The 16,512-nt window shown below is 48.0% G+C and overlaps 1 protein-coding gene across 3 annotated transcripts in view; it reads left to right on the forward strand.

The window, feature by feature from the left end:
- CCDC180 (coiled-coil domain containing 180) overlaps positions 1-16,512 on the forward strand; it is a 74,132-nt gene extending 57,620 nt beyond the window's left edge. The window contains exons 34-41 of one of the 3 annotated variants that reach the window (XM_048222996.2): positions 833-899; positions 1,708-1,849; positions 4,770-4,930; positions 5,467-5,604; positions 6,096-6,207; positions 8,948-9,053; positions 9,819-9,954; positions 11,105-16,512. In XM_048222996.2, coding sequence (XP_048078953.1) covers positions 833-899; positions 1,708-1,849; positions 4,770-4,930; positions 5,467-5,604; positions 6,096-6,207; positions 8,948-9,053; positions 9,819-9,954; positions 11,105-11,236 — 994 coding nt within the window. In that variant the 3' untranslated portion in view covers positions 11,237-16,512. Of the gene's footprint in view, positions 1-832; positions 900-1,707; positions 1,850-4,769; positions 4,931-5,466; positions 5,605-6,095; positions 6,208-6,794; positions 7,675-8,947; positions 9,054-9,818; positions 9,955-11,104 lie in introns of those variants that run through there. The other 2 variants (XM_057313608.1, XM_057313609.1) reach the window with 2 other exon arrangements.

Raw genomic sequence — 16,512 nt, forward strand, 5'->3', positions numbered from 1 at the left:
GCTGCATCACTTAACAGAAATTGTGACAAATTAAGTGTCCCACAGCTAGATGCAGTTCTAAGACACCTGTCCCTTATTTCACTCTTACCATAGAGAAGGTTGACCTAACTGGACAGGAATATCCAATGGATCCGTGCAGATTTGTTTAATAGAGCCCCCGCGTGCACACAATCAGCCCATCGGCCAGAGGTTCCACAAGGAGGATGTTTGCTCCTACAGGAATTCTTGCTCATTTGATTAATATCTATAAGAAATCATTCTTTCTTCTTTCAACCAATCCCAAGGCACTGACAAGTGCAGACACTGCAGTGGGACTGGGGGTTCCATGGTGAGCAAAAGTAGACACAACAGTCTGTGTCCGGGTGGGCTTTACCATTTTCTGGGAGAGATAGAGGTTAATCAGCCAGTCACGCAAATCAATCCCAAACCCCCCATTGGGAGTGCCGTAGGGCTGAGGACCACTCTGAGAGCATGGGAATAAGATGGTCAGGAATTGCCACCAAGCTGGGATCTGAGGAAGAACAGTAGCAAATGTGACCAATTAACAGTGTTCTCGGGGGGAAGAATCAGTGTGCAAAGGTCCTGGGGCAGGAGCAAGGAGTGATGAGGCCAAAAGAAAATAGACTCTTGGAAGGGGCCAAACCCAGCTTGTCATATAGAAGAGGGATTAAACTAGACAAATAGAAATATCAGGTGAGAACACACCTGGGCATCCCATCCAATTCTGGCTGGGCCACTGCATGCTCAGAATGTTCTGTCCATTTGGTTTTGTCCACTCCATTTGGTGTGATTAGACAAGGCCCCTCAGGGATCTGTTTTTTGTGTGTTGCAGGGATTTTAAAGGGATCATCCTGACCCTCCTCTGGGAGAGCAATGAGCATCTGTTGAACGTTATAGAGGTAAGGGCCACCACACACAGACCTCTGCCTGTCCCTTGGCCGGCTGCTCGCTACACGTCGGCAGCTGCCTCTGCCTCTTATGTTCTGCTGATGGCCTTGTGGGTAAAACTGAGGAAAGGGGATTCCAGTTCCCGTGACCACGGCTACCCAGCTTCTGTCACCTCATGTGGTGTTTTCCTAGAAATTAAACCTCATTCATTCATTTACCCATTTATTGAGCCACTAGACATTTCCTGGACACTGTGTGTCAGATACTGGGTGGGTCAAGAGGAATAAGCCCTGTCTCTGTCCCTGGGAGGCCAGCACCCCACAGACGGGCAACAGACATGGTGGCCCCACAGGGAGACAGGTGGGACTGCTAGAACAGGGACCTAGGGGGCCTCCAATGGGAGCTACCCAGTGCCCAGTTCCAGCACACCCCACACGGGGGTGTCTGTGTGTGTTCCTGTCAGCCTCCCACTGGGCTGCAAATCCTTCAGAAGAGGGGCTCTGAGTCTTCCCTACTTGTGGCCCTCAGCCTAGTACCCAGCTTGGCACTTCATAGAATGCATCATAGAAAGCTCTCAACCTAGACATTGGAATAAGATTCCATTTGGGTCTTGAAGGACAGATAGAGTTTTGCTGTTCGGTCACGTATGCCTTATGGCTGAGATAACGGCAGTGGTGACAAGGGCAGCTGGGGAGGAAGAGCGTGGCTGGCAGCGGTGCCATCAAGAGAAAGGGCTAGGCGGTGTGGAGAACAGGGTGGAGGTTGCAGGAGCGCGGTGGTTGCTCCAGAGCCCATGGTGATGGTCAACCTCTCCTGCAGGAGTTCTACCGCAGAGAGAAGCGCTCCATCACCAGGCCCGACTGCATGTATGAAAACTTTGATCAGTGCGCCGAGAACATCTGCAAGAAGATCCTGGAGTACCACATGCAGACAGACGAGTACCACAACTCCTGCCTCATAGGTGGGTGTGGACGGCAGGTGGGCGGGCAGGTCAGGGACGACGGAGCAGAGCCTGGGCCTCACAGCCCGGAGGACGCCTTCCTGACTGGAGGTCCCGGGCGGAGGCACCGGAGCCGCCCTGTGAAAAGCCGAAAGCTTCGCATGAGGTAAAAGCGTTGATCGGATTTAACTGGGAGAAACGACAACACTGAAAAAGATCACTTTTCTCGAGCGATCTGGTGGTGTGCATCACTAGGAATATTGTATTCATTGCACAGATGAGTTGGAGAGCTTTATTGAGAGACTCACGTACCATACCATTCGCCCATGTAAAGTGTACAATTCAGTAGATTTTAGCACATCCACGGAGTTGGGCAACCATCACTGCTGTCAGTTTTAGGTCCCCTGTCCCTCCGTCACTGCCCCAGCCCTCAGCACCACTCAGCGACTTTCTTCGTCTATAGATTTTCCTATTCCGGGCTTGCATGTGAATGGCGCCGTGTACTGCGTGGTCTTCTGGGACTGGCTTCCTTCAGGTGGCACGAGTTCCTTCCTTCCCATGGCCGATTCCTATTCCACCGTGTGCGCGCTCCACAGTTTGTTTACACGTTCATGGGGAGACCTTCGGTGGTTTCCACCTTTGGCTGCTGAGAAGAACGCTGCCACACACGTTCACACACGCGTTTGTGTGGACGTACGTTTTCATTTCTCTTGGATGTATATAACTAGGAGTGGAATCGCTGGGTCCTGTGCTAACTCTGTATTTGACCGTTTGAAGAAAACTTTCCACGGGTGTTTGTGAAGTGCCTACTGTAGGCCTGGCCTGTGCTGGGCTCTGATGACCCCGATAGACACAGCCTCCTGGAGAGTAGGGACACGAAAACAGGCGGGTAGCATACATTGCGCCATTCACATTTATTTTAACGGCATAAAAGTAGCTGTGACAACACACCTAGAGCCCACCTTTGCGCATCTCTCCACATTCCTCTGCATCTTCGCAGCCATGCGTGTCGTATGCAGTTGTAAGTCCTAATTATTCCTGCCTCTAGGGCAGCAAACCTGACGGCCCATCAGAGGCCTGCTTGTTGGTTGAGGGGCAGCATGGGTAGAAGAGAGAGAGGATTAGGGGCAGCCAGACCTAGGTCAAGACCTAGCGCTGCCATCTCCCCACCTTACGACCTTGACCAAGTCACCTCACTTCTGTGAGCCTCAGGTTCCTTGTCAGTTCATTGGAGCTTAAGACAACACTCACCATGCAAGGCTTTTCTGAAGATTAAGCAGCCGCAGAGACAGGCCCCATCCAGGGAAAATCATCCGTGGTGGGTCTCGCTGCTCTTACTGTACAGCGACTGGAACTCAAACTGTTTCTCTAGCTTAGAATTTCCCCACAGGAGCTCTGGGATCCCATCCTCTATGACCTTCCTCAAAAGAAAGGTTCTGTGGTCAAATGGTTTTGGGAAATGCTGCAGATTATGTCCCTCTCTGCAAGAGTCACATTTCCCATTAAATGGAGACTTCCATTTCCTACAGCGTGGGAGTCCAGTATCCTGACCGACTCCCCCACTGAAACCATTTAAAAGTATCAGATATAATATTTTTGTGATAAAGTCTTTTAAATGTATTGATGAGCTAGCATAAAGTAAGAAACACACAAGGCCCACAAACTGGGTGAAAAGAGGAACTCCAAGAGAGAAATTGAAGAGTAACCCATTGCCCGAAGGCCTTTGCTGATGCCCAGGTGAACTTGAGCCTTTGTTTTCATGGCCTCCAGGGTCTTGGGAACAGGAGACAAAGCCCCAGACTACCCAAGGTAGGAAGTCTGGAAGGACACAAGCCACAGAAAAGTGGGCCCCCACAGGGCTCCAGCTGCAGAGTAGGGGGAATGAGACAGAAACCCAAGTCCCCCTCCCCACTCCCGCTCCACTACCAGCACCAGCGACTAGAAAGAAATGGTCTTATTAAAAACTCTGCTGCTGGGTAAAGCAGAAGGAAAACTCCAACAAGAATCCATAACTATAAAACAGGCTTTGTGCTTGAATTCAGCTTGGTTTTTGTGGATGATCCAAAACACTTCCAGCTGATAACTAAGCTTAAAACGATCTTGGGTTAGTGGTGCCTAGATGCTTATCTGGAAGAGACACACAAATCCTCTCTAGAAAAGACCTGCTTTCAGTCCAGACCTCTAAGGATTCTCACAAAGCAAATGCCTAGAATAAAAGCTCAGAGTAAAAAACAGACAAACCACACACACACACACACACACACACACACACACACACACACACACACGGGAAAGGGGCCGCTTAAGCGTGAGGCAGCAGAATGAGATCAGTAAAGACTTCGGGTATGGAATATATCAGACACAGACTATAAAATCGTGTATTTATTAGAATTAATTAGAAAAGGATACTGGAAACATGAGTAAGGAGTGAGAGACTATTAAAATGACCAGGTAGATAGAAAAGAGAACCTTGAGATAGTTGAAGTTTTAAAATTATGAATGGCTTTACTATCAAAGAAAATATCTAAAATGCAAAGCAGAAAAGCATAGAGATGACAGTCTGGGAGAGAGGTAAAGGGATACGGTTGAGAAGATTGGTCTAACATAGAGCTACTTAGGGGTCTGGAGGGACGGAAGGGGACTAGAGTCAAGCAGTCTTTGAAGGGATAGTGGATGAGGCAGATTCCTCAAGACCCGCTGCACTTTTCATGAGCTGGGAAGTCCTGCGGAGTGTTGAAGAGAAGTCCTTTGAATTTGCTTCATCCAGTATTTTCTATACTGCTCTGACCGCCGGACTCCTTCTGATGAGTTAGCTGTTGCCATGTTGTAGACCAGGTCTTTCTCTTTGGGACACTGTTTTGGGACTTTGTGGAAGCGATCACTTCAGCACCTTGGCTTTGTTCTGTCCCCTCCCTTACCCCCCCACCTCCAATTCCTATAGAATTACGGGCCCAGATGAGGAGATTTGAGGAGCTGCTGCCCCAGGTGTGCTGGCTGGTGATGGAGAACTTCAAGGAACACCACTGGAAAAGATTCTGTGCCTCTGCTGAAGAGATCCGGGGACAGTTCCAGAATTATCAGGAGAAGCTGGAGCAAAGGAAGGTGGGGGCCCCAAGACCAGCCCTTCCTCTCCAGGACCAAGGGCCCTGAGAGCTCGGAGGTGGAGGCAGGGCATAGGCAGTACTGGTCAGGCTAGGGTTGTCGGATGGGAGCTGAGGGGCACAGGGCACTGGAGAAATGCCTTCTTCATAGAAGGTGTTCAATAAACTTCTTTTCAGATTTACTGGGTGCGTTTGCTGTTTCTGTGGGAGTGTGGTCATTGACATCCACAACGACGGTCTACCTGGTCCTTAGAGACATAGGACATGGATGCCATTGATTTTATTGGACTAAGGCCCTGGTTGTGCTGAGGCAGCTGCTCAGCTCTCCCATCCCCCTCGGCGTCAGCTCCAGCCATGCCCCATTTTGCCTTCTCTGCCTCTCCTTTGCCCATCCATGGCCCTTCACACACCTGGGTCAGAGCACACATCATTCTGGCCATGGCCATTATTAGCAGAGGACATGGGCCAATGATGTTTTGGTCCTGACCTAGAGACCAGGTCAATACCCCTACTGATTTCTGGGTTGTTTGCTTGAAGGATGAAAATGCCCAGAAGCTCCGTCCAAATCTTGGACATCCTGCACATTTCCAAGAAATGGAGTCTCTGTGTCAAGTGGAAGAGAAAAGGCAGAATGATTTAGACACTGTAATTGTGGCAACCAAGGAGAAGCTCGAGGTCAGTGGTACCAGGTCTGGGTGCTGAGGGCTGCACTGCTCCCAGAGAGAGCCGTCTCCTGCCCCGACTGACAATCCGGCAACAGCGCTGAGCGTGGTCCCTAGCTGGCACCCTGGCCAAAGAGAGGCATGGAAGTCGGCAGGTGTTATAAGGTTGGCTGGTCATTATGGACTGGCTTAATGTGCATCTTTTGATTTCTAAATTAATTAATTCTAAAATTACTAATGAGAACTTCTTTTTTTTGAGATCCATGTCAGTTTATTTCTCTGTAGTGAGTATCCACGGGCCACTTCTGAATCATTTCCTATCTTCAAGCCCAGTCAGCTCTTGGGAGAGGCCTCTTGGCTGAGGACCAGATGCCCCCTACCTTGGACATAGCCAGCACATAGCTTTGGTCTCATCTCACCTGCTGGCTCCCCAGATCCTCCCTCAGCCTACCTTTGGAGGCAGGCTCCTCTCCCTGCCACACCAGGCTGCCCGTGTTTCTCCAGGAATTCACCAGGAAGTACGGCCGGTTTTTCATAGCCAGCTTGGCCACCTTCACCGAGAAGTTCCTGCTGCAGTTGGATGAAGTGGTCACCATCGACGATGTCCAGGTTGCAAGTAAGTGGTACCACCAGCCTTGTGCTTGGGCCCCAGGGGGTCCGTAGGTGGATCGTGGTGGACCAGGGGCAGCTGCTTTTCCCCAATCCCACCAGAATGAAAACAGATTCTCCACCGAGAGGACTGATGGATTTTTGTTTTCATTAAAAGTAAGATGTTGTTGTTTTTTTTTAATTAAAAAAGCAAATCCCCAATGAGTCAAAAATTATGTGTAAAAAAATAAAACCCTAATAGTAAATATTTTCATAATCTTGAGATATGGGCAGCTTTTCCTAAGTATGAGATGAGAGCCAGAAGCCATGAAGGAAACGGCTGGCATGCTGCTGTGGCCAAAAAAAACTAAAGAAAAATGTCAAGAAATTGAAAGACAAACCACAAACTAGACAGATGTTCCTCACAACCTACAGGTCAGAAAAAGACCTAACATCCCTGTGGTATAGGTTAAGTTTGTAAAAGGAGACGAAGAACAAACATGTGCAGTTCACAAGAGAAGCAAGAGGCCAGGAAGTGTAAAAGTGCCTGACCTTGCCCATGGTGGCGAATAATGAGAATGTAAACATTATTAAGATATCATTTCTCACCACCAGCCTGGCGAGGTTTCCAAAGTTAGTGACAACCAGCCCTGGTGAGGATGTCAGAAAGCCCAAGCACCACAGAGACCCTTGGAGAAGTGAACATCAATATCTCTGTCTTCAAGAACTCTCTGTCGGTACCTTTCAAAATTCGGAACGTGTGTACCTTTGACCCAGTGGTTCTAACCCTAGGAATTTATCCAACAGAAATGCTTACATCATTTTTCAAAGATACCTTTAAAAAAAAAGATTTTTATTTATTTATTTATTTGACAACGAGAGAGAGCACACAGGGGAATGGGCAGGGGGAGAGGGAGAAGCGGGCTCTCCACTGAGCAGGGAGCCCGATGTGGCGCCGGATCCCAGGACCCTGGAATCATGACCTGAGCTGAAGGCAGACGCTCAACTGACTGAGCCACCCAGGCACCCCCATCAAAGATACCTTTTCAAGCATATTCAATATGGCACCGTTTGAGATTGCAGAGAGTTGGAAACGACACTAACATGCACGTAACAGGGGGTTGGATCAGTAAATTATGGTCTGGAGGTACCAGTACAGATCGTGCAGCTGCTAAAGTGGGTGCAGCGGGTCTCCACGTGCCAGTGTGGAAAGGCAGGAGGGGATACTGTTACGGGAAAAAACAAGTTGACGATTGGTACTTATCTATGATACCATTTTTTTAATTGCGTATGTGATATAAACATAGATACTCACAAGTATGTAGATGAATCTGTGTGAGACAGACAGAGACAGAGGGAGACGTAGGGAGAGCCAGAGCCAGAGCCTGAGGGACAGGTGCCAGACAGTTGACGATGATCACCTCTGGGGGGTGGAACGGTGAGAAACCGCGAAAACTGTTTCTTTTCCCCCGTTACGTGATGTTCAGATTTTTTATATCGTATGTATTAGTTTTATAACTATATAAAGATGTGAGTCATATATTAAATGTTACCTGTTTATCGCTAACTGAGTAATTAAAATATATTGTTTTTATTTTAAAAAGTTTTTTTTATAAGATAATACATTTTTATAGTAAAATTAAAAACTCAGTTGCAAAGGAAGTGAAGAACACAGTCTTTCCACCCAGAATGAAGTGCCCTTACCATTTGCTGTCCATCCTTCTAGGCCTTTCCTTTGGGGCACAGGCCTGAGTATGTGTGTGGGGGGTGGGTGGTTACAGGGTATGTGCTCTTTTATAACTTAATTCACCCTCAGGGGGTTGTTGGCCAAGCCAGTCGGTCATCTTCTTGGGCGTTTTCTCTTGCTGTGTGTCATAATTTATTAATTAGTCCCCTGCTGTTGAACATTGGGCCCTTTCCAGTTTTTCACTCCTGTGCTCGTGCTGATGGGGGCATCAGCATCCTTATATTTCCATTCTGCGGTAATAGGTTCCTAGAAGTGGACTTTTTGGATCAACATGTGTATGCATGTTGAGGCACTGGTCATTTTCCCATTCCGGAGGTTTCTCTGTCCAGTGAGAGCCTTGTTTGGGAAGCAGGGCCCGCAGAGGCACCCGAGATGAGGGCCTGAGGGAGGACGGGCAGAGCAGCCGGCTGGGAAGGCACTCTTGGTACCTTGGAAGGAGCCATGGAGCTGAGGAGACCCCCCCCCCCCAGGGAGGCCCCAGGGAGGCCTTTCCTGCTGTAACTCGGGCTTGGGACCCAAGCATCCTGGCAGATCAGGGCTGCCCCTGCCTGTTGGCTTTCACGCCACTGGTGTGGCCCTGTCAGGAAAGCACATCAAAGGACCGGTCAGTGAGCCGGACGTCAGAGGGACAACTTTGAATGTGTTTGCCCCACGGGTAGTTGTTCGTTCAGAACCCATTTGAGCTACTATAAACCAAAGCTTATCTGGAGGCTCATGGAAGCTGTGCAAAGGTCAGAGCATTGTGCTCTGGGCTTTGGAGCTGGGAAGAGCACCTGAACCATACCTCCCATCGCTCAGCCAGGCCGCCTGCCCGCCACCACGGGCTGCGCCCCCTCCACCCAAGCCTACAGATTTGCTGCTTTCAACCTCTCTGTGGGACCAGGCTCCATGTCCCCCTGGAGACTCCAAGTGGGGAGGAGAGGAGCGAGCCCTCATCCCCCCAAATGTAAGGTCAGGGAGAAATCCCCTCGATCTCGCCTGTGCGTGAGGCCATGGTCATAACCTGTCTTTTGCCTGCCAGGGATGGAGTCCCCCAAACAGAAAACATCAATCCTCATACGGAGGAAACTCGCTAGGCTTTCCCTGAAGGAAGAAAGTGAGAAGCCCCTGATTGAACGGGGGAGCAGGTAAGAGCCTAGAGCATCGAGGAATACCAGCCATGATGGTGTTTGCTGGAGCACGGGGCAGTGGGATGGTTAGGGGCACCTGGAAGCCTTGGAAAGGCAGTATGTTCTAAGCCTCAGTTTCCTCACCTGAGACATGGGCATGGCGGCCCACCTTCCATGGTATTATAAAGAGAAAGTTAAACGAGATCTTCCTTAGAGTGCCCCTGGCACATAGCAAGAACTCATCAGCTTTTAGTTTCCTTGCTAAGGATCCACAGAGGGACCTGCAAAGAAAGAGAGGTCCATCCAAGTATGGGGCACATTCTCGAGTTGCTGGTGGCACTGTGAACCACTGCATGTGAGCTGTCAAAGTGCTTGTTCCCTGGGCCCCAAGAATGTGGTTCTTGAAGAAGTTAAGGCAGTGACTTGCCCAGACCAGTAGGAAGAATGGGGCCGGAATTGGTCCCTGCTCCCTGGCCTGCCCCCTGCTGAGGAAACGGGCCTGGCAAAGGGAGACAACTAGCGGTGTGGCATTCCTCCCCGCCCCCTCCATGCACAACCCAAGACCATCTACGCACACGGATTTAAACAGCATGAAAGTACGAAAAAGAACTTGAAGAAGCTTAACGTTAAATGCTTAGGAGGGTTTTCCTTTTAATGAAGACATTTCAAACATGATCTTTAAAAAAAAAAAAAGATATGCTCGACTCTTACAGCAGGACTGGAGGGTGCACATCTGTAATCATGACAAGCCCATCTGACTTCGACACGTGTGCGTATTTGTAGGAAGTGGCCAGGAATCAAACCCACTGAAGTCACCATCCAAAATAAGATTCTCCTCTTGAAAACATCATCCATCACCACGACCAAAACGACCCTGGGCCACCTGGCAGCCGTGGAAGCCCGAGATGCCGTCTACCTGGTGAGCAGAGAGGCCGGATGTGGGCGGGCAGGTCCCAGGGAGCGCGGGGCGGCTCAGTTTGGCTGCATTGGGAAGAGGGGAGCTTCCCCGCATAGGGCCCTGAGGTTTGGCCCATGGAGCGGATGACCCACGTCAGGGTGCTCCAGAGCACGGTGTCAACAGTCAAGATCTCAGGCCCCAGGACGAGATCTGTGGGTCATGTGCAGTCCCAGTGATAGCGTGGGTCTGAGGGCATGAGCCCCAGTACTGGGGGAACCCTGCTGAGGGACACCCCACACAGACTGGGGGGGGGGGGAAGGAGGACCTTCCAGAGGAACAGCTGAGTCAGAGCGAGGGGACAGCATGGTCAGAGGCAGAAGCCATGGGAGCAGTAGGTGGCAGTGGGTGGAACGGCCAGCAGTTAGCACCTCCTGTAGCTTCTCGCCTCAGCATGAGGCATCTCACTGACGCCTCATGATGACCCCATGAGGAAAGCAAAAGTGTCCCCGTTACTGATGAGGACACTGAGGCTTCTAGGAATATGTCCCCCTCATGCCACTTAAGTGGCAAAGGCAGGATTTGAACTGAGTGCCTAAGACACCCATGGGGCCTGCCTGAAGAGGAGACTACACCCAGATGCTACCTGTGGGAGCTTTGGTCCTGGTGCCCAGAGAGAAACATGGTCCTGCCCATGAAAAAGATAGGCTGATCCCCACCCCACCCCCCAGGCTCTTCGCTGGCCACCACAACAAGCCCCAGGGACAGAGGACAACTCTGTTGAGTTCAGTAAGGGCTCAAGGCCTGGAGGGATCAGCCTTCCAAGGAAGCCGAGAGCCCTGAGCTCCAAGGAGGCCACAGTGCGGGATGGCAGTTAGGAACGAGTGCAGAGTCCAGAGTCAGGGAGACGGTCCTAGTCCCCACTCAGCATCTTTCTAGCTGGGTGACCCCAGGCAAGGTGTTGAGCCTCAGTTTCCGCATTTATAAAACAAGGGAAACAACTGGACCTGCCTGATGGGTGGCTGGGCAGATTACATGCAGGATGATCTGTGGAACTCTTGCCAGTGCCTGGAGTAGGTTAAAAGCTACCTGGCAGTGGGTTACAGCATTCCTTTAGGGCACAGGGTCCAGAAGTCCCTCCTCATCTGACCCCCTCCTGTTGCTTTGCTCCCAGAAATATCTAGCACTATTTGAAGAGGAGTTGAAGAAGATCCAGGCCGACAACGCATTGCAGGTGAAGGAGGCTCAGAGCTGGAAGGACAGCTGGAAGCGTTCTGTGCATACCATCCAGGGCCTCTACATGTGACACCCTCAACCCACCCCACGTAAGGGCTCAGTTTTAAAGGACTCCTTCTCTCTCCAACTGTCCATCTGTCCATCCATCCACCCCTGCTCTGTACCCAGCACTGTAGCTTCATCAGTGACCAGGACATGGTGTGGTCTCTGCCCGTGTGGAGATAACTTCCAATGAGGAGGACGGAGGTGAAAGAGGAGTTCCACGTGGTTAGCAGAGATGGTGGGTCACAGGAGAGGGCCCCTTAAAATAAAGACCAGTACTTCAGAGGACATGATTCCAACAGGCATGCTTGGCACTTCATCTTGGAAAACGAAATAATTAAAATGTATGGGCATGAATACATTTTACATTTAACAGTGTAAAATAATTGCAACCCTGCAACTAACGAAGAATTAATCCAGTCTTGATTGGGTATCTCTCTGGCGATTTGCCTGACCAAATTAGAGTATTTTGAGGAAAACCTTCTAGGCCTCCTTAATTTTCCCGGGGCCTCTTTAATCTTGTGAGACTCGGATCCTTCTCTCTGGAAGCTTCCATCATGCCATCTTCCTTGTTGATTTTATCTTCCTGGATTAGGTGACCTAACCATGCCAAGTCTCACTGGGAAGTAGCTTTCTGTGGCACTTGGACAGGCTGCGTACATTCCTTCCTTGATTTCATCAACTCCTTTTTTTTTTTCTTTTTACCTCGTTTGCATTTTGACTTTGGGTTTTCCCATGCTTTAACCTCTTTTAATGACTTGATGAGGTAGGATTTTGCCCTGTTTTACAGGTGTAGAAACTCAAGTCAAAAAGGCTGAGACAACTTGCTCAAAAGCACAGGGCCAGTATAGAACCTCGGCATAGTTTTTGTTCCCCAAATGTGGACAAGTACTTGGGGACAAGTCATTTATTTTGGAGATGATCTCAAGAAGCATGAGTGAGGTCATGGGGAAGGGGAGCCTGGAAGGAGCCTTGGCCCCACTCCTGGCTCCTTTCACCCCCCACACCAGGCCCATCCTGTCCTCCTCACCTGTCCCCCACACTGCATCACCTGTTCCTTACCCTGCATTTCCTGTCCCCTGGCCTGCCACTGACCTGTCTCCTGTAGCCACTGTCCACGCTAGGGGCTGTGGGCTCATTGTAGTTCCAGGTGCCCACAGAGGTGGACTGCAAGACTCCCGTCCTGTCCTCTCAAAGCTACCCTTGGGACCTTAGGGGTTCCCCTATTGAGCAGGTAGTTAGGAAAATGGATGCCACTGCTCCATGACAGAGCTGTCTCCAACCTCTTCCTAATTCTCCCTCTTGTAAGTTCCCCTGCGTCTGCTCTTTCTTGACCACGCCTCCATGTTCCCCACCCGAGAAGTCCATGTGAGTGTGGCTGTGCACATGTAAGGATGTGGAGAGGAAAATGACCCTAGATGGAGAGAGGGTGTGGACAGGGATCCCCCTAGGATCTTAGAGGCTCTCAACATAAAATAAACCCCTTTAGGGAGGTATTGAGCCCTGGCCTAAAGCCCTTCCTTTTCCTTTAGACTCTGCCCACCTCCTGGGCCCCAGACCAGTCCTTGACTCACTCTGGGCCTCAGTTACCTAATTGTGCAACGAGAGACCAGATACAGAACCTCACTAAGTGGATGCTAAGTGAGGTCAGGCTCCATCAAAACAGGGTGGGGTGTCAGGGGGGAGTGGCATGGGTACAGAAAGGAACATAGTGCATGGCGGCCAGGCTTTGTGCCCATAGCCAGGCACACACAAGGGGCCCTGGGAAGACCCGAGAAGAGTGCATACATGCGAGCCCTCAGACTGATGTGTACACATGTGCATTGCACCAGCGGCTCCCCATGTGAGGCCGGTCTCCTTCAGCCAGTTCTGTTTACCCATAGCTGCTGAGGTCTGGGTCACATGTTCTCCACTGGACCCAGGAAGGGGGTCAGCCTCACTTAACTAGGACAAGGGTGGGGAAGGGGCAGCTCCCCAAAGAAATACTGATGTACTCTTCCCAACAGAAGAGGACAGGGATGTCAGCCAGGCAAAAGCGGCAAGTCTCAGAATCATGCAAGCTGCCTCCGTACCTGTCTCTGCCACTATGCACAGGGGCTGTCTCCAGAGAAGGGGCCTGTCTTGTCCAAGATCACACAGTGATTCAGTGGCAAAGCTCCTATTTTGGTTAGGCTTAGATTTGCCTATATATAGTAGAAACCCCCAAATAATGTGGCATAAACAAGAGAGAGATTTATATCTTTCTCATATAAAAGAACTCTTTTTCTGTTGTAAGACCATTCCAGTGACCCCCACCCCTGGGAACTGGACAATGGCTCTGACTTATTTGTGACTTACTGACAGTAACCAGAGAAAATGGTTTATGTTCAGGGAGATGGGCTGTCCTTTGTAACCCGCCCTTTTCCGTATTCATAAAACTTTCCCACATCCCCTGCGGTAGAGGACATTTGCTAATAAAATAAAACAAAAACGAAAACAAACTCCCAAGCCCCCCCCAAAACTCTAGAGGCAGGCAGTCCTTACTGATCCTGGACTGCTCGTCATGAAGACCACAGGTCATCGGTCATGTGGTTTCCATCATCAAGTCTGTCCCTGGTCCAGGGTGGCTGGCTGCGGGAGCTCCAGCCTGGACCAGCCACCAGATCTGCACTGAGACGGCAGGCAGGAGGAAGGGGGAGGGCAAAAGAGGCCCTCCCAGCTGCGTCTGTGCCATCTGGCCAGCCTCCCCAAGGTCCCACACCACACACTGATCACATGTCACTGGCCTCAACTTTGTGTGGTCACTCTTAGCTGCCACAGAGGTTAGGAACTTTAGTCTTCTCATTTGTTGAATTGCTGCCCCAATTAAAACTGTTTTTAAGCAAAGGGGGAATGAAAACTGTGGAAACTACCAGTAGTCTTTGCTACCCAGAACTCCAAGATGAAGAGGAGGAGGGGGTTATTTTCAGGTTCGTAGGGCATCCACAGCCTCTTTCCTTGACGTTCACTCATTCACAGAGAGAACAGAGTCTCAGTTCTAAACCACATGTGTGAGTGGGACCTCTGCCTTGGGCTTCCAGCAGAATGATGGGAACCACTGTGTTGGCTTGCATCTGCTTGTCCCTTGCAAGAAGATCTGAGGAAAACCTTTTCTATTTCATAAATGGGGCGGGTATAGGTGGGGCTGTGAAGTCTTTTCAGCAAGCAACATGTTCCTAAAAAGCTGAGTCAAAGTTATATCTCTGTAAGTCAGAGAACAGAATCTGTTGACCCTACCATGTTTGACCCCCATGGTGAATATGCTAGTAAAGATAATACACATAAAATAAAACTAACAGTGGTTAAAACTGCTCATGGTGAAGTTTATCATTGACTAAAAATTAATGGAAGAAAAAATATATTTGGAAAACATTTTAATATGCATAACTTGGCCCCAGAAGAATGATTTGGTAAAATAATAATCCCTAAAATTTACAATACCAGAATCTATAGCCAGTAAATTATGATCTGGGCCAAAACCCAATTTACATTAAAAAAATAATGGATCCTGATATAAATAGTTGCAGTGAATTAATAATAAAAGTAGATAAGCTACAATTGACTTTCTATAGTATATGTTTTTTCCTCAAATGTTGTCTCAATTATTTTTTAACACCTAATAGACTTTAGAGCAGTTTTAGGTTTATGGAAAAATTGAGCAAGTAGCACCAAATCCCCATATATCCCAGCCTTCTTCCGCCACAGTTTCCTCTATTTTTAACATTTTGTGAAGTGTGGTTCATTTGTTAAAGTTTATGGACCAATACTAGTACATTATTAACAACTGAAGCCCATAGTTTATAGTAGGTCTCACTCTTCCTGTTATATGATTTATGAGTGTTGACAAATGCGGGGTGCCATGTGTAGTATCATGCAGAATAGTTGTACAAGGTTCAGATCCCATGTGCCACCTCTTTTTTCCTCTCTTCCTCCCCCAAACACTGACAACTACTGATCTTTTTGCCCTCTTTATAGTTTTGCCCTTTCCAGAATGTCAAAGAGTTGGAATCATATAGTACGTAGCCTTTTCAGACTGGTTTCTTTCATTTAGCAATATGTATTTGAAGTTCTTCTATGTCTTTTTGCGGCTGGGTAGCTCATTTCTTTATATTGCTGAATAATACCCATCACCTGGATGTACCACAGTTCGTTTATCCATTCACCTATTAAAAGACCTCTCATTTGCTTCCAGTTTGGGGCAGTTATTAGTAATTGTTAAATATTTGTGTGCAGGGTTTTGTGTAGACAGCTCTTGTTGGGTAAATACCGAGGAGACTGATTGCTGGATCATATGGTAGGACTATGTTTAGTTTTTAAAGAGACTGCCAAATTGTCTTCCCAAGTGGTTGTACTATTTTGCTTTCCTGCCAGGAATGTTGTTCCACACCATCATCAGCATTTGATACGATCAGGGTTTTGTATTTGTTTTTTGTTTTTTGTTTTTTTTGTTTTGTTTTGTTTTTTTTGCATTTAGCCCTTCTAATGGGTGTTTGGTGGTATCTCATTGGGGCTTTAATTTGCAGTTCCCTAATGATATATGATGTTGAATATCTTTCCATATGCTTATTACCATCTGCTTATCTTCTTTGATGAGATATCTGTTCAGATGCATTGCCCATACTTTTTTATTGCCCATTTTTTTAATGGTTTGTCTGAGGTATTTTTTCTTAAGTTAATGAGTTTGTTTTGTTTCTGAGATATTGTTTACAAGTTGAGATATTGTTGAGTTTTAAGAGTTCCTTGTGTATTTTGAACATGCTTATTTGCCATCTTTATATCTTCTTTGCTGAGGTGTCTGTTCAGATCTTTTGCCCATTTTTAAATTTGATAATTGTTTTCTTCCTGTTGAGTTTGAAAAGTTCTTTGTGTATTTTGGATATCAGTCCTTTATCAGATAATGTGTTTTGTAAATATTTTCTCCTGGCCTGTGGCTTGTCTTTTCATTCTCTTAGCGGTGTCTTTTGCAGAGTAGAAGTTTTAATTTCAATGAAGTTCAACTTCTCAGTGTTTTCTTTCATGGTTCAAGCTTTTGGTATTTTATCTAAAAAGTTATTGACAAATCCAAGGTCACTAGATTTTCTCCTATGTTATCTTCTAGGAGTTTTATAGTTTTACAATCTACATCAGAACATTCTAAGTTAATTTTTGTGAAAGTTCTTTATGAAGGTTCATTTTTTTTGCATGTGGATGTCCAGTTGTTCCAAAACCATTTGTTGTAAAAACTATCATTTCTCCATTGAACTGCCTTTTATCCTTTGTTAAAGACCAGTTGACTATATTTGTGTG

The sequence above is a fragment of the Ursus arctos genome, unplaced genomic scaffold (genome assembly GCF_023065955.2).
Source record: "Ursus arctos isolate Adak ecotype North America unplaced genomic scaffold, UrsArc2.0 scaffold_18, whole genome shotgun sequence".
Classification (NCBI taxonomy): domain Eukaryota; kingdom Metazoa; phylum Chordata; class Mammalia; order Carnivora; family Ursidae; genus Ursus; species Ursus arctos.